The following is a 19,043-nucleotide window of genomic DNA, read 5'->3' as shown; positions in this document are numbered from 1 at the left end:
GAGTAAAAGCTAGGTCATCTACAAAAATCACAATTTTCCTTGAACCCAACTAGTCTGAAATCCAAGGAAAGACAGACATCTCCAAGAAGAGCTCGGATGTGAATACCAGCTTTCCTTGGGAAGAACAAGGGAAGAAGATAGGGCTGCCATAGAAGAGAGTAAGAAGACCAGTTAAGGTGCTTAATTAAACTGAATTGCTGAGGGTTGTGTATGGGCCTAAGTGAGAAAATAGAACCACCATTTGTCCAGATTTAAGGGGAATTTACCAGACTCCTTTCTACATACGCTCACTGGTACTCATGACAAAGGCTGGTAGAGGGCAGAAGACTGAACCACATATTCAACTCTCTCAGCCACCCAAACTCCTTCATGAATATGCATGAACCCTCAGTTTAAAACTTCCCCAGTTTTGCTGTTTGGAGAGACACTGCTTTGGGAGAGAACTCTGGTTTTCTCCTTACTTGCTGACAACTAAAAATAGCATTGAAACATGTATATTATCATATGTGAAACAGATCACCAGACCAGGTTCGATGCATGAGACAGGGTGCTCAGGGCTGGTGCACTGGGATGACCTGAGGGATGGGGTGGGGAGGGAGGTGGGGGGGTTTCAGGATGGGGAACACATGTACACCCATGGCTGATTCATGTCAACGTATGGCAAAAACCACTACAATATTGTAAAGTAATTAGCTTCCAATTAAAATAAATAAATTAATTTTAAAAATAAAAATAAATAAAAATAAAGCATTCCTTCTCTCCCCCAAAAACAAAAATTAAAAAAAACCCCTTATATATCCAAGAAGCTCAGAGAACACCAACCAGGATAAACACTACAAAGGAAAAAATAGCAACACACTTAGGCACATCAATCTAAAACCAAAGATAACGGGAAAGTCCTGAAGACAGCGCCATGTCACCTGTGGAGGAACGAGGCGGGGTATCACAGCAGATCTGTTGTTAGAATTGATTCAAACATAGTGATTTATTCAAATGCTGAAAGAGGAAAGGAATGTCTTAAAAACTGTTAAAATATCTTTTCTAAATTAAGGCAAATAAATTTTTTTCAACAAATATAAAATATAATACAACATATATAAAAATGAAAGAATTTATTTCCAGTTTAGACTTTCACTGAAAGAATTGTTCAAGGAAGTTTGTCAGATAAGGTAAATATGATACCCAATAGAAATTGAAGCCACACATGAAAATAAAGTATATTAGAAATGGATACAAAGAAGTTAATATAAATATTAACTTCTTAAAATTTTATCTACTACAAATTATAATTGATTCTCTGAAGCAAAAACAAAATCAATTAATTATGTACTTATAGCACAATAAAATAAAAGATGGATAGGAGGAACTGGGAGCATATTATTTTAATATTCTCATATTACACATGAAGTGGTATATTTCAAGGTGGATTCTGATTAACTGAAGATGTATATTATAAATATACAGCAGCCTCTAAAAGGAAAAAAGATATATATACTGAGCCAATAGAGAAATTAAAACTAAATCATAAATGAGCTTTCCAAATAACAATCAACTAATTTAAAATAAAGCATAAAAAGAGGAACAAAAACCAAATGGAACATATAGAAGAAAAAGTGAGGTGACTGATTTAAATCCAACCATGTCAATAATTATATTAAGTACAAAAATGGTTTCATAGCAACGGGAAGAGAGACTGTTAGACTAGATACAAAAGACTGACTTCAAAACATGTATTTAAAATATAAAGGTTAGTCGATGGAAAAGACCTAGTCAAAAAAGCATGCTAGAACAGGCTGATGCTGGCTCACAGTGCAAACGTTAGCATTTCTTCCCCATTCTGTGCTGGATTATGTCACTTTGGTAACTTGGAATCAGCCATGGTGGGAGTACTTTCATCGCGAAAATCAGCAAGTTCAAGAAATCAGGGCTTTATTTCCTCTTTACCAGAGTGCTAGTTGTTACACATTTTCCAGCACACCACTGGCTATACTGCGTAAACACTGACCAAAGGAAAGCTGAAGCAGTTACATTAATATTGAACAAAGTAGACTTCCGAATAGGAGCAAGAGGGACATTATATAGTGATACACGAGGCAATTTATCAAGAAGGAACGACCTTAAATGTGTGTGCATATTAAAACAGCATCAAAATGCGTGAGACTGAAATGCAAGAAAAAAATCGACAGATCTAAGATTATGGTTGGGGATTTCCACACACTTCTCCTAGTAACTGATATAACAAGTAGACATAAAATCAATAAGAATATATAGAAGACCAGAACAACAATATCAAACAACTTGACTGAACTGATATTTATAAATAAGCTGACATTTATTTATGGAATACATGACCAAAGAAGAACATGTACATTCTTTGCAAGTAAACATGGAATATTTACCAAGTCAGGCCATTTCTGGAGCTTCCCAGGTGGTGCTAGTGGTGAAGAACCCACCTGCCAATGTAGGAGACATAAAAGATGCAGGTTCGATCCCTGGGTCAGGAAGATTCCCTGGAGGAGGGCATGGCAACCCACTCCAGTATTGTTCCTGGAAAATCCTATGGACAGAGGAGCCTGGCAGGCTAAAGTCCCTAGGGTCTCAAAGAGTTGGATACAACTGAAGGGACTTAGGACGCATGCATGTGATTTCTAGGTCATAAAACAAACTTCCTCTATTAGAAAAACAGAAATTATTTAGGGTATTTCACTGACCATCATGGAATTAAACCAAAAAAAAAGTGAAAGTTGCTCAGTCGTGTCCAACTCTTTGCGACCCCATGGACTATGCAGTCCATGGAGTTTTCCAGGTCAGAATGCTGGAGTGGGTAGCCTTTCCCTTCTTCAGAGGCTCTTCCCAACCCAGGGACTGAACCCAGGCCTCCTGCATTGCAGGCGGATTCTTTACCAGCTGAACCACAATGGAAGCCCTCACAGAATTAAGCAGGATAACAGAAAGATTCTTGAAAAATTCCCAAATATTGTTGGGAATTAGAGAATACACATCGATATAACCCATGATCAATGAGAATGCCACAGGGAAGTTAGAAAATGTTTGTAACTGAACGACAATGACAATATATCAAAATCTGTGGGATATGCTAAAGCTGGACTTAGAACTGGTAGCATTAAATGCTCATATGGAAAAAAAAGACAATTTTCAAATCAAAGACCTAAATTCCCACCTTAAGAAATAGGAATAAACAGAACAAAATTTAACCCAAATTAAAGTAAGCAGAAGGAAGTTACTAATAAAGGTAAGAACATAAATCAGTAAAGTAGAAAATAGAATAATAATGAAGATAAATCAATGAAGGTTAAAAACTTATGCTTTAAAAAGATCAATAAATCTGATAAACTTCTAGCCAAAATGACTAGGAAAACTCCAGAGGAAACCCAAATTACCAATTCAGGAGAGAAAATGGGAATATCCCTGCGAATTAGTGTAGATTACTCATACAAGGATAATAATGAGTTTTATAAATAACTATAATCCAAATACATGAAAAGTGAAATGAAACAGAGAAATTTCTTGAAACATAAATGACCAAATCTTACTTAAGATTTACGTGGTTTTTTTCTTACTTGAGAAAAAACAGATAGACAGAATTGATCAAGTCTATTAAATAAATAAAATTCATAGTTAAAAACTTTCCTGCAAAGAACTGCATGCCCAAGTGGTTTCGGTGGTCAATTCAATCAAATATGTTAAAAATAATACCAGTTCTCCACAAATTTTTCCACAAAGCAGAGTAGGAGGGAGCATTTTCCAACTTACATTGCCAGCATTCCTCTGATACCAAAATTACACAAGAAAGTTACAAGAAGACTATAAATATTCCCCATGAACCTAGATGTAAATATTGTAAATGAGATGTCAGCAAATTGATTATAGCATTATATAAAAAGGAAAATACATTATGATCATGTGGGATTTACTCTGGGAATAGAAGTCTTGTTCAATATTCTAAAATAAATACTTGTATTTCAAGGGACTATGGAAGAGAAACTAGATGATTATCTTAAAAGTCACAGAAAAGATATTTGACAAAATTTGACATTTATTTATGATTTTTAAAAACTTAGAAAATTGGAAATAGAAGGAAATTTCCTTAATCTGATGAAAAGCAAATACAAAAAATTTATAGCTAATATCATATCTAGCAGTAAAACAAACAAGAAGTGAGTCAGTTCAGTTGTTCAGTTGTATCCGACACTTTTCGGCCCCATGAACCACAGCACGCCAGGCCTCCCTGTCCATCACCAACTCCCAGAGTTCACCCAAACCCATGTCCATCGAGTTGGTGATGCCATCCAACCATCTCATCCTCTGTCGTCCCCTTCTCCTCCTGCCCTCAATCTTTCCCAGCATCAGGGTCTTTTCAAATGAGTCAGCTCTTCGCATCACCTAATTGATTTCTGACTAAAGTCAGGATCAAGACCAAGTGTAAATGTTCTAGACAGGGCAATAAGACAAAGAAAGGCATGCAGATTGGACAGGAGAAAGTAAAACTGCCTTTACTGCCTACATAGAAAACTCAATGAATTTACTAAAACAGCTACTGAAACTGATAAGTGAATTTAGCAAAATTACAGGATATCAGGTCAACACACAAAAATCAATTGTTATCTCTAAAGATTAGCAATGAAAGACCGGAAACTCTATTTTAAAAAATACACCATTTGGATAGCATCCAAAATTCTTAAGATAGGTCTGAGTGAGTGAAGGTCGCTCAGTTGTGTCCGACTCTTTGCAACTGTATAGTCCACGGAATTTTCCAGGCCAGAATACTGGAGTGGGTAGCCTTTCCCTTCAGGGGATCTTCCCAACCCAGGGATCGAACCCAGGTCTCTCACATTGCAGGTGGATTCTTTACTGGCTGAGCCACAAGGGAAGCCCAAGAATACTGGAGTGGGTAGCCTATCCCTTCTCCAGTGGATCTTCCTGAACCAGGAATTGAACTGGGGTCTCCTGCACTGCAAGGGGATTCTTTACCAACTGTACTATGAGGGAAGCCCAAGACAGGTCTACTTGTAAAAATATATTTGCAAGATTGGTATGCTGAAAACTATAAAAGAATTCAAGGTCATCTAAACATATGGAGAGAGATTCTGCCCTCATGGATTAGAAGATTCAACATTGTTAGGTTGTCATTTCTTTCTAAACTGACCTATAGATTCAGTGTAATCCTAACGAAACCCAGCAGGACTTTTTTTTTCAGTAGAAAGCAGCAATCTGATTCTATGATAAAATTTATATGAAAAGCAAAGGATATAGAAACAGCCCAAATAATTTTGAAAAGAAGAAAAAAGTTGAAGGACTTTCATTACCCGCTTCAAGTATTGCTATGAAGGAACTGGAAAAGTATGAGATTGGCCAAAGCATAAACAAATAGATCAATGCAATAGAAGAGAACCCAGGAAATAGACCCATACATTTATGGTCAATTGAGTTTTGATGAAGTTGCAAGGCCAGTGCAATAGAGAAAGAACCATCTTTGCAACAAATGGTGCTGGACAGAACAACTGAACAGTCTTTGCAAATAAATGAAGCTTCACATCATATTCAAAAGTGAGCTCAAAATGGACTATAGCTCTAAACATAAAACACAAAAGTACAAACCTTCTATGAAAAAACAAAGGAGAAAATCTTTGCAACCTTATGTGAGGGAGGAAAAGATGCTTAGATATGACAGCCAGTACATGATCAATAAATGAAAAAGAAATTGGACTTTATTTGAATTTAAAACATCTGCCTTTTAAAAAACTCTATTAACGTAATAGAAAGATAATCCACCAACTGGTGAAAATATTTGCAAACATGTCTGGTAAAGGACTTATAACCAGAATATATAATAAAACCCAATCAATCCAATAAATTAATGGGCAATGATGTGAGCACATACTTCACAAAGAAGGGGTATGGATGGCAAATAAGCAAATGAAACACGTTCAACAGTTTGTCAGCTTCTTATAAAGTTAAACGTACACTTATATAGGATCCAAGAATCCCACTTCTAACTAATTATTCTATAGAAGTAGCAACTTAAGTCAATCCTAAAGGAAATCAATCTTGAATATTCATTGGAAGGACTGATGCTGAAGCTGAAGCTCCAATACTTTGGCCACCTAATGCGAAGAGTTAACTCAATGGAAAAGACCCTGATGCTGGGCAAGATTGAAGGCAAGTGGAGAAGGGGGTGGCAGAGGATGGGATGGTTAGATAGCATCACCGACTCAATGGACATGAATTTGAGCCAACTCCAGGAGATAGTGGAGGACAGAGGATGAGATTGTGGAGGACAGAGGAGCCTGGCGTGCTGCAGTCCATGGGATCGCAGAATCTGACACGACTTCGCAATTGAACAACTAGAAACTAAAGTTCGTATAAAAACCTGTATGTAAACAGTTTATCTTTAATTTTGTAAAACTGAAAACAACTCAAATGCCCTACAGCTGGTGGATGGATAAGCTGATTATGTACATTCATCTAACATACATACTGGATGTATATTTGGGGCTTCCTTTGTGGTTCAGCTGGTAAAGAATCTGCCTGCAGTGTGGGAGACCTGGGTTCGATCTCTAGGTTGGGAAGATCCCCTGAAGAAGGGAAAGGCTACCCACTCCATTCTGGCCTGGAGAATTCCATGAACTATATAGTCCATGGGATTGCAAAGAGTCAGACATGACTGAGTGACTTTCACTTTCATTCATCCAAAGGAGTTCTACTCAGCAAGCAAAAGGAAAACTACTGATCCACACGACATAGCTAAGTCTCAAACACATTATTCTGAGTAAAAAAAGCTAGATTTCCAAGGTTATAGACAATATGGTTCTGTTTTTATGACTTTCTAGACTAGTCCAAGCTATAGGAGTACTGATCACTAGCTCTCAGGAACTGGGATAAGAGAATTTTAGAGGTGCTACAACTGTTTCTCTGTCTTCATTATGGTGGTGGCTGCATGACTGTATGTGTTTGTCCAAATTCACAGCATTATACACTAAACGAGTGCATTTTGTTGCATGGAAATTCTTCCTCAAAAATAAACATCTCAAACTATATATTTATTGGTTTGATGATTTGCAAAGTGATTGTCTCTCTCACAAACAGCCAAACCAATGAGGGCAGGAATATTTTGTTCACAGATGTATTTTCAGCCTGTAGAACTTTGCCAGGCATGAGGAAGGTGATCAACAAATCTCTGTTGGATGGATGAATGGATGGATGGATGACTGGCAGGGTCTCAGGAAAGATACTTGGTCTTGGAGCTTCACTGACCTGAGTCTGAGTGCTGACTCTGTCACTTTCTCTGGCACAGGCGGCAGCACACTTCACTTCCTTTAACCTCCATCATTTCTACAAGGAAAGCACAATCATGGCCATGGGCCATGGCGCCTCCACAACCACCTGCGTTTGCTCACTGGGGAAAGGACCAGCCCCCTGGTCTTCCAGGGCACTCCCCCACATTCCCAGCCAATCCAGCTGCAACTGTGAATTAGGATCTGTTTTGAGTCTGTTTTCCTGACTAGACTGCAAGCTCCGTAAGGCAAGGAAATGTCAGATCTGGCTCTGGGTTCCCAGAGCTTAACATATAGCAACTAATCAAGCATCTGAAGGATAACAGTAGTAATGTCAGCTACCAGTGTGATGCATCGACACTTGGCTTCATGTCATGTACTTGCCTTCCACAGTCACATCATGAAATCCTCACGAACAACCTACTAAGGCTGATTGAAAGTATTACTGTGTGCTTAGAAGTTCAGTGTCAGTTAGTGCTTAGTCGTTAGGATCCGACTCTTTGCAACCCCATGCACTGTAGCCCACCAGGCTCCTCTGTCCCTGGGGATTTTCCAGGCAAGAATACTGGAGTGGGTTGCCATGCCCTCCTCCAGGGGATCTTCCCAACCCAGGGATCGAACCCAGGTCTCCCGCATCACAGGCGGACTCTTTATTGTCTGAGCCACCAGGGAAGTTAGTGGCTCAGTCGTGTCCCACTCTTTGAGACCCCATGGATTGTAGCCCTCCAGGCTCCTCTGTCCATGGAATTCTCCAGGCAAGAATACTGGAGTGGGTTGCCGTTCTCACATAAACATTAGTCCCATTTCTCAGATGAAGACGCTGTTGGGTCCTGTGGTTTACCCTTCACCACACTGGGCACTTTATGTACCTTATATTGGATAATGAGATTTGTCTAAGTTCACCCAGTCTCTAAGCAGAAGACACTCAAACCACCCCACGCAGAAGCCCACGCTTCATCAGGACCCATTCCTGGCAAGGCCAGTTACCCGTCTGCTTCTCCAAGGACACCCTTGAGGCTTATCCCATGAGTCTGATCATGACTGTCTCCAGCATTGGCATTTCCACTGGTTCCATGACCCTAATCATGGCACTCAAGACCCTGGTTCTTTGGTCCGTCTTGTCTTTCCCTCCCACCTTCTCTTATTCTATAAAGCATTAAGAAACGGGACTGCTAGGGTCTCCCAGACCACCACCTTGTGACCCCCTCCCTGCCTTTGCATGGACTGGAATGCCCCTCCTTATCCTCACCCGGCAGGTGGGCTTTGAACACACCCTGCTGAGTCTAACTCAGATGGTCCCATTCTGGGGAGTCTGTCTTGACAGGGATGAGCTTGCATGCAGGCCTGCACAGCTGTCTGCCCCAGAGATGCTGAGTCCCGGGGGCCCAGTGCCTGACTCTGAGCCCTGCACCCCTGACATACCCCACCCCATGTTTGCTGAAAGAATGCTCAGTTCTTCATCTCACCTCAGATGGATAAATTCTGAAGCCCCGGACAGCTGCTGGAACATTTTTGACTTCTAATCTGGCACCTTTCAGAGTTTTTTTTTTTTCTTTCTTTTCTCTGTTTGTGAATTCCATCTGCTCTTTTAATTAATGAAAATTCAGCTCTATGCAAATGTTTCTTCTGGGTTGATTCTTCATGAGCAACCTTTGGGAGCTTACTCATCAGCCCGTTCCCTGAATGCATGTTTGGAACATTCTGGGAACTTGTTATTGGGCCTTTGAACCAAATAGCTCAAGTGAACGAAGTCAACAAAGCTGCCGCTTGGTAGCAGGAATTTACAGCCCTGGGAACTGCAGGATGTGACTTGATTGAGAGAGTTTTTCCCTTCACCCTCATCTTCCCTACTAACCTCCCACTGCCTGGCACTGCCAACCCCTATGGTCTTTGAAATTATTTCCTTTTGGTAAATAAGTTGCACTTTCCAAATCTCATAAAGAGCTCTCCTGCACATTTGTTCATCAATTCAGTACTGAAGATCCCTTAATTAGAAGGACACCAGAAGTCCAGAATCGCAGGATAATACACTTTTCTCTGAGAAACGTGGCTTTCTGATATAAGAACTCAGTGTCAAAAAGGCAACTTGGTAGAGTGGCAAAAGCATGAAATTTGGAGGCAAGTGTCCACCAACAGACGAATGGATAAAGAAGATGTGTGTGTGCTAAGTCACTTCCATCATGTCTGATTCTTCATGACGCTATGGACTATAGCCCACCAGGCTCCTCTCTCCCTGGGATTCTCCAGGCAAGAATACTGGAATGGGTTGCCATGCCCTCCTCCAGGGGATCTTCCCAATCCAGCGATCGAACCCACATCTCTCCTGTCTCCTGAACTGGTCAGTAGGCTCTTTACCACTAGCACCACCTGGGAAACCTAAAGAAGCTGAGGGGTGTGTGTGTGTATATATATATCTATATATATACTATGGAACATTACTTCACATAAAGAATGAAATAATATCATTTACAGCAACACTGATGGGCCTCAGTTCAGTTCAGTTCAATTCAGTGGCTCAGTTGTGTCCGACTCTTTGCGACCCCATGAATCACAGCACGTCAGGCCTCCCTGTCCATCACCAACTCCCAGAGTTTACTCAAACTCATGTCCATCGAGTCTGATGCCATCCAGCCATCTTATCCTCTGTCGTCCCCTTCTCCTCCTGCCCCCAATCCCTCCCAGCATCAGGGTCTTTTCCAATGAGTCAACTCTTCGCATTGATGGGCCTAGAGATTATCAAACTAAGTGAAATAAACCCAACAGAGAAAGACAAATACTATATGATATTGCTTATATGTGGAATAAAAAAAAAAGATACAAATAAACTTATTTACAAAACAGAAATAGATTTATAGACATAAAAAGCTTATGGTTACCCAGGGGAAGTGGGGGAGGGATAAATTAGGAGTTTGGAATAAACATATACATATTATTATATATAAAATAGATAACCAACAAGGACCTACTACATGATGAAGAGAACTATACTCAATATGTTGTAATAACCTATAAGGAAAGAGAATGTTAAAAATAATATATTGTTTTTAACATTCTCTTTCCATATATATATATGTATATATATAGATGTGTAACTGAATCACTTTGTTGTATACCTGAAACTAACATAAAATCATAAATCAACTATATTTCAATGAAAATTTTTTTAAAAAAGGCAGGGACTTCAGGCCCATATAGATGTGGCTTCAAATTCTGGCTCTGTCCCTTGGCAGCTGTGTGATTCAGTGTAGGTTAATTAACCTCTCTGGGCCTCAGGTTACTCTTAGATAAAACGAGAGAGATGTAGAAAGCTCTCGTGGATTTTCTGAGGATTAAATGCGATGACAGACATGTGATGGGATCACAAATACATGTCTGCTTTCTTCTCCCTTTGGAAGGTGGGGTCACTGTAGAGAGTGACTAGCTGGGTTGCCACTGGCCTGCTTTCCCAGAGGCTAAGAGCCAGGGCAAAGGAGCCTCAGACAGGAGTGGGAAGCCAAGGCAGCCCAGGAAAATCTGCTCTGAATGGCGGTAAAGCAGGGGCTGAAAGGTCAGCGTTGGGAGAATACTGTCTTGAACCTCTCTAGTGGTCAAGAACCCAATTTCCTTGTGATCAATTTGCTTTTTGGAAATAGCCTAAAGGCAGTGGGAACTAATCTATAGGATTATGGAGGCAGCTTCAAATGGGATTCTTCTGTCACCCCTCTCCTCCACGATCCCTCCGCAGATGATGACTCTTCTGGCCTCTCTACCCCTTCTAGGAAGATGCTCCTGGGCTTAGAATCAGTGCTTTTCTCTCCCACTGCCTTGGCTTTGCTGCATCTCCATGAGGGTAACTGTCAATGCACAGACTGAGTCCACATCACTCTCCAGATGCTTGGAGTACATCTGAATGTCTCGAAGTTCCTACAGACACCTCACCTTCATCCATCCTCCCTACCATCCCTTGCACTCGCTCCTCCTGTGGTGTTCTCTGCATGGGAGCCCCCTTGGAATCCACTCTGCTGCTAGACCCCGAGGCCTGGAGGCAGCCTTGCCCCATCCTCCACCGCCATTCTGCATCTCTAAGTCCTGCCCATCTGATCTCTGTTGGATCTTAATGCAGTGAACTCCTTGGATAGAACTGCCCCAGATCTGGATTCTTCTGGAAAGGAATTTCAGAAAGATCATCAACAATGAAAGCTGTATTGGGGTCTGTATTTAGCATCCCAATGGGAATCTGAATTAGACAGATCCGCTCATATGTATACCCTCTGCTGTTCACACTGACTTGGCTCTGCTCTCACCCCTGATGTTGACCTGGGCAGCTCACCTCTCAACCCATTTTCTTGATTCTAAAAGTGGGAATAAATAATTGTGCCTACTTTATGTTTATGAATGGCTTCCCAGGTGACGCTAGTGGTAAAGAACCTGCCTGCACATGCAGGAGACATAAGAGACATGAGTTCAGTGCCCAGGTCGGGAAGATCCCCTGGAGGAGGGCACGGCAACCCACTCCACAATTCTTGCCTGGAGAATCCCATGGACACAGAAGCTTGGCAGGCTACAGTCCAGGGTCACAAAGAGTCAGACACAACTGAAGTGACTAAGCATGCACGCATGTTTATGAGGCTTAAGTAAGGTTATGGATAGAGTGCCTGGCACATAGTAAATACTAAAAAGTATTGTTTTACTATTATTTATTGTCAAACTTCATTTACATAATTTATTTATTAAGTTAATGATAAATAACACAAAGAGTCAGTTCTGGAGACGTGATGACATAGTTCTCGAATCTCCACAATCCACATATAAACACTGGCAGAACAGATACAAGATAAAGGAAAAACCATGGGCAACACTTACTAAAAAGCTAAGTTGTTCCCACAAACCCCAAAATATAAGCAGATGGGAACAAACCAGCAACAGTGATAAGCCCTCTATGGCAGTGATTTCTGTATAAAAATAACACAGCTGATGATGGACCACAGGACAGAGAACTCCAAAAGAGCCAGCAGACATTGACTGGGAAAAATAGTCAGTCTGAAAACAGCAGCTGAAACAGGGAGAGGCTTGTCCAGCCCCATCTCAGGTGAATGAAAAGTGTCCTTGGTGAGTTCTGCAGAAGTTGGAGCCCGGAACACAAAATCCCTTCAATCAATCCAGCCAGAGCTCTCTTCTAGGAAGGATCCCAAGGAGAAACTGTTGGCAGTGAAATCAAAACTAAGCAGGATGGGGGCCCTACAGATGAAAGAAAGGGGAAGTCCAGATGGAAGTGGGCGAGAGGACTAGGCCAGGAAATCCCAGGTAGCAAGCTGTCTAGGGACATGACATATCACATAGACAATAGAAGAAGAGGCAGATCGGTTAGAGAAGTTACCCTGAGCCACACCATCTTCTAAAGATTCAGGAAAACCAACATTACGTGAAATTCCATGCAAAGTGATGGTAAGAGAAAGGATAATGGCAAGCAGAACAACACTGGACGATGAAAGCACCTCAGAAAAGACAGTGTGGTGGATTGTTTCGTGAATGGTTCCCAATGAATCAGGCCATCTGGTACCCATACTCTATGCAGTCCCCTCCCATGTGGGCCCTGGTCTTTGTCACATGGCTTGCTTCAGCCAATTGGACATCAGCAAATGTGAAGCAAGCAGAGGGTTGGGAGGCACTTGAGAGTTGGGTTTTCCTTCTTAAAACCACTGCCATCATGTGAGCAAGTTCACTCTAGTCTCCTTGATGATAAAAGATCATGCAGAGAGAGGGGCCTGTTCATTTCAGGTGTCCTGGCTGGCCTGGTAGCTGAATGAGTGGGTCTAGCCAAAACCAGCAGAAAAACCACTCAATCAAGTGGCAGATGTGATAAATAAAAGATTCCTACTGTGCTAAACATCTACGTTTTGACATGGTTTGTCGTCAACAATTGATAACTATGTAGACATTAAGAATGAATAACATAGATATTAAAAATTACGCAAGACATGAAAGAACATATAAATTATAATTTAGATACACAGAAATCTCATAAGAGGACTTGTGAAAAACATTAGAAACAAAAGGAAAATTATTTCAGAAATAAATACTTCATGAGAAAGCACACAAAACAAACATAGCAGAGATTGCTTTAAAATAAAGAGAAAGATAAAAAACTGAGAAACAATTTGAACATAGGAAGAAAGACAAAAGATTTGAAAATGGCAAATGTTGAGGACTGGCAAAGAAGACTCAACATTCAGATAATAAAGATCCTTAGCAAAGAAAGGAAAGTGAAAGAACAGAATGTGTATTAAAGCAAAAGACATTTCTGGGAGCTTCCCGTGTGGTCCAGTGGCTACAACTCCATGTTCCCAATGCAGGGGTTCTGGGTTTCATCCCTGGTGGGAGAACTAGATCCTGCATGCTGCAACTAAATATCCCACAACTAAGATCTGGTGTGTGTGTGCTAAGCCACTTCAGTCGCATCTGACTCTGTGACCCCATGGATTGTAGCCCACCCAGCTTTTCTGTCCATGGGATTTTCCCGGCAAGAACACTGAAGTGGGTTTTCATGCCCTCCTCCAGGAGATCTTCCTGACTCAGGGATCAGACCCACATCTCTTATGTCTCCTGCATCGGTAGGCGGGTTCTTTAACACTAAGCCACCTGGGAAGCCCTCAAAACTAAGACACGGTGCAATACGACATTTCCATCAAAAGTCCAACAAAAAAATCAACCTGAAACTACACTGGAAGAGCAATGTGTACCTAAGAATATAGACCTGCAATGACCAAGAACAAAACTGTATTCTGGCAACACTGCTGGACTTTAATGAAAAAGAAGAAGGCTTTGTCGCTTGTTTTTTCCTAAGCTTGAGCCAAACTGGAATCAAAATTGCTGGGAGAAATATCAATAACTTCAGATGTGCAGATGACACCACCCTTATGGCAGAAAGTGAAGAAGAACTAAAGAGCCTCTTGATGAAAGTGAAAGAAGAGAGTGAAAAAGTTGGCATAAAGTTCAACATTCAGAAAACTAAGATCATGGCATTCAGTCCCATCACTTCATGGCAAATAGATGGGGAAACAGTGGAAGCAGTGTCAGACTTTATTTTTTTGAGCTCCAAAATCACTCCAGATGATGACTGCAGTCATGAAATTAAAAGATGTTTACTCCTTGGAAGGAAAATTATGACCAATCTAGACAGCATGTTAAAAAGCAGAGACATTACTTTGTCAACAAAGGTCCATCTAGCCAAGGCTATGGTTTTTCCAGAAGTCATGTATGGATGTGAGAGTTGGACTATAAAGAAAGCTGAGCGTCAAAGAATTGATGCTTTTGAACTGTGGTGTTGGAGAAGACTCTTGAGAATCCCTTGGAGTGCAAGGAGATCCAACTAGTCCATCCTAAAGGAGATCAGTCCTGGGTGTTCATTGGTAGGACTGATGTTGAAGCTGAAACTCCAATACTGGGCCACCTGATGGAAAGAGCTGACTCATTTGAAAAGACCCTGATGCTGGGAAAGATTGAGGGCAGGAGGAGAAGGGGACGACAGAGGATGAGATGGTTGGATGGCATCACCAACTCGATGGACATGGGTTTGGGTGAACTCTGGGAGTTGGTGATGGACAGGGAGGCCTGGTGTGCTGCGGTTCATGGGGTTGCAAAGAGTCAGACACGACTGAGTGACTGAATTGAACTGAACTGAGCCAACCTTTCTGACCGAGTAAGCGTTCTCTAGAAAACAGAGGAGGAGGTCTTTCTGGCAAGGCAGACGGCTTAGGTAAGGGCCAAAGGCGTGAGATAGCATGGCTGGGGTCTGGTGTGGGGGTGGGAGGCGGGGTGAGGGAGGGGTGGGATATAGCAGGAGAGGAACTCTGAGGCCTGAGGGGACCTGGAACACTCACCCATGTAGGGCTTGGTCCCGGCCATGGAGGAAGCCTTTTCTGCGCCTTTCACGACTGTCGCTATGTTGAAGTCTGTGATGTGAACGTGTCCTGGAGACAGAGAATCAGAAAAAGCAGTTAGCAAGAGCTGCAGGCAGCTGGGTTATCTCCCATTTGATTTAACACTGGTCTGCAAGGGGGCAGTATAGGAAGAAAATATTAGAACTTTTATTTACATTTGTATTTACCTGATACTTTAGAAGTGTCTGTTTGGGGCAGCATCATTGACAGTAGCCAAGCTATGGAATCATAATAATAAGTGGAATCATAATCACAAGTCACTCCTAAAGGAAATCAACCCTGAATATTCACTGGAAGGACTGATGCTGAAGCTGAAACTCCAATACTTTGGCCACCTGATGTGAAGAAATGACTCATTGGAAAAGACCCTGATGCTCGGAAAGATTGAAGGTGGGGAGAAAAGGGGATGACAGAGGATGAGATGGTTAGATGGCATCACCAATTCAATGGACATGAGTTTAAGCAAGCTCTGGGAGTTGGTGATGGCCAGGGAAGCCTGGCATGCTGCAGTCCATGGGGTCGCAAAGAGTCGGACACGACTGAGTGACTGAACTGAAGCCATGGAAGCAACCTACGCATCCATCAAAGGATCAAGGTGTGGGTGTGTATACAACGGAATTTACTCAGCCTTGAGAAAGAAGGACCTTCTGCCATTTGGGACAATAAGGCTGGACCTGGAGGGCATTATGCTAAGTGAGAAGTCAGACAAAGAAGGACAGATACTGCATGGTCTCACTTGTCTGTGGAATCTAAAAAAGAAAAAAAGCCTAACTTACAGAAACAGAGAGTAGAAAAGTGGTTGCCAGGGGCCAGAGGAGGGGGAAATGGGGAAAGGTTGGTAAGAGGATACCAACTTTCAACTCCAAGATGAATAACGTTCAAGGATAATGCAAAATATGGTGACTATAGTTGATAATGCTGCATTGTATAATTAAGATTTGCTAAGAGAGTAGAACTTAAATATTCTCACCCTCCAAAAAATAGATTATATATACACACATATATAAGTATGTAAGGTGAAATAAGTCTATTTTATGCACAAGTTTTATAATGTTTTCAGTGGTACATTTTATAAATAAATGTATTTGTATTGAGGACATAATAAAAATGTTAAAGTTTAGAGGCACTGGTCCAGAGAGTGGAAGCTTCTGATAAATAAATGAGACACGTGAGACCGGACTCCTTCTCTCAGGAAAGCAGTAGGTGGGGGAGGGGGTATAAAGAGAGAATACTCACGCCCTGGGGACACCTTGTTCTGCCCATCTGCTCTGGTCAGTGGGGGCCTTAGCATGATACTGATGAACTGAGTAGGCAGGGGGCTTGAGGGCGGAAACCACTTTCCATCCAGACTAAAATAATGGCAGCAGATGGGACATGGGTGTCAAATACGCTAAGAGGGAAGGAAGAGGGACAAGGAGGAAGGAGACAAGATGTGGGGGTGAAGGGAGAAAAGCCAGTGTCAGAAGGAAGGTGGGAGGGGAGAAGGAGGAAAATCCAAATAGTCAGCATTGGTTCTCCAGGGAATCTGGAAGCCTAAAATAAAACCAGCTCTGTCCCTCAACAGATGAAGGGGTAAAGAAGAACCATTGTGGTTTAGATATATAACAGGTATGTGGTTTTAGATATATAATGGAACACTATTCAGCCTTGAAAAAAAAATAATGAAAATTTGCCATTTGAAGCAACATGGATGGACCTGGAGAGCCGTATGCTAAGTGAAATAAGTTGACAAAGACAAATACTGTATGATATCACATATATGTGGAATACAACACAAAAGCAATACAATACAATACAAAAGCATACAGTAAAATGGTGACTAAAACAAAAAGGAAGCAGACTCACAGATCCAGAGAACAAACTAGTGATCACCAGTGGGGAGAGGGGAGGGGGTAGGGGCAATAAAGGGGGACTTTAAAAAGTGTTATTATGGGATTATAAGCAATCATGGATGTGAAACTTCTGAAAATTGTAAAGCACTACATTATTTTAAAATAAAATAAAACCAGCTCTGAGACCCTTGACTACCTGATACAAATGCACTCACATTTCTATTTGTGATCATATCATATGAAAATGGTTGGATTTTCACCAAATTAGAGAAATATGCTTGGAATGGTGGGGCTTAAATATATGAGTCGGTGGCTTATGCAACACTGGGATATTGGGAGGACCCAGCGGGCACCTCCAAGAGATGGACAGATCCCCGCTAGAGCAGGGGCAAAGAGCATTACTGAGAAGCTCATGGGAGAGGCATGCCGGATGTGATCAGCCTTGGTGGACAGAAAAAGCACCATCAGTGTCACGTGCAAATCCCAAATCTCAGGCTCAACTGCCAGGACTTGTGTGTGACCAACCCGCTCTACCAGGAGCTCTGTCCAGCGTCCCCGGGTGGGATGCAGCAGAAGGTACCCAGTAGTACTCTTCAGGTTCTTGTGGATGAAACTTCAATCACCCAGCTAGGCCTTGGCTGGGAACCCTTTCTGGCCAGACACACAGTGTCCCCACCCAGGGAGCATCCCTAGAACATATCCAGCCTGCTCCGCCTCTGGGGCTGGGGTGATCCTCCCCATTCAGTCATCCCTGGTCTGATCTGCAGAGAGGCAATGCGCTGCAGTAGCTGGGTGCACGGACTCTGAACCAGGCTGCCTTGGTTTGGATCTTATCTTTGTTGTGACCAGCTGTGTGACCTTGGGCAAATAAGCTCCCTGAGGCTCAGTTTTCTCATCTGTAAAATGGGGATGATAACAAAATATCCATCTCAGAGGGCTGTTGGGAGGAGTCAGAGAATTAATACACAAGAAATGGTTACAGCATCCTGACACACAACAACTAGGGCATTTTCTATAAGCATTGCTCTTAGCAGCATTATCCTGCCAAGGTGTCGCTCCAGTCCCATCCCCAGCTGGGGCCAGTCCACTCCTGCACCCTTTCATTGCCTCAGTTCTAATACTAACAAACAAGTAAATTCAAGCCCTGTTTCAGACTGTGAGGTATGTGCAAGTAGGTGGACACCTGAGTGGTTTCTGCACCCCACACCTATATAGTTCCAAGCACAGCAGTACCCTTGGGAGGGAATTTTGGAATCTTAGAATATGGGTGGCTTTTATGTGGTTCCCTTTCATTTCTCCCACTCTTAAAATTCTTTAATATTTGCATGATGAAAGTAACGCCAGCTAATTATAATAAATCATAGAATACAAATACGTGTTTGAGTCTCTCCTTTCAACATCCTAGGGTCTCCTCTTCCTGCTATATAACCACACTGATTCATTTAGCTCCTCCCTTCTTTCTCTCTTTCGCTTGTGCAAATGTATATCCACATATCACAGGACTTTGGTTTGTTCTTGCAATAAAGAGATCATACTCCATGGATCATTCTAAAAGTCTCTTTTGCATTTAATTTGGCTTTGGGATGGAGCACGCGACTCCAGGTGGCTTTAATAGTTGGCTCAGGCTGAGCATGTGAACCAATCGGGGCCTGTGAAAACCGGGGAGATGATTTTCTAGGGGGTTCAGGAAAAGAAAAGTTTTCTTCTTTTTCCTTCCAGAAGCTATCTAAAGTGATATTCTCTGCCTTTGGCCGCTGTGATGTGGGGATATGACCCCTGCTCCAAACTGTAGAAGCCATTGGCTGCCACAAAGAAAGACAACCTAAAGAAGCAGCCTATCCTTGGAGAAGGCAGAGCTGCAAGGACAGCAGAGAAATAGTGCCAAAGCCTGATCACACCCTGCCTGAAGCCGCATTCCACTGGGCTTCAGTTGCACAGGCTGAAAAACACCCTTTGTTGCTTAGGGCGATTTGAGTTGGGCTCCTTGTTGTCTGCCA

The 19,043-nt window shown here is 42.0% G+C and overlaps 1 protein-coding gene across 1 annotated transcript in view; it reads right to left on the bottom strand.

The window, feature by feature from the left end:
* Nucleotides 1-19,043, bottom strand: part of STK32B (serine/threonine kinase 32B) — a 277,362-nt gene that overhangs the window by 53,875 nt on the left and 204,444 nt on the right. Inside the window, exon 5 of the mRNA XM_061145161.1 lies at nucleotides 15,155-15,244. Within this exon, the coding sequence (XP_061001144.1) occupies nucleotides 15,155-15,244 (90 nt within the window). The remainder of the gene's footprint in view (nucleotides 1-15,154; nucleotides 15,245-19,043) is intronic.

This window comes from Dama dama, chromosome 6, assembly GCF_033118175.1.
Source record: "Dama dama isolate Ldn47 chromosome 6, ASM3311817v1, whole genome shotgun sequence".
NCBI lineage: Eukaryota > Metazoa > Chordata > Mammalia > Artiodactyla > Cervidae > Dama > Dama dama.
The sequence above is the reverse complement of the archived record's forward strand: the minus strand, read 5'-3'. Positions and strand labels throughout refer to the sequence as shown.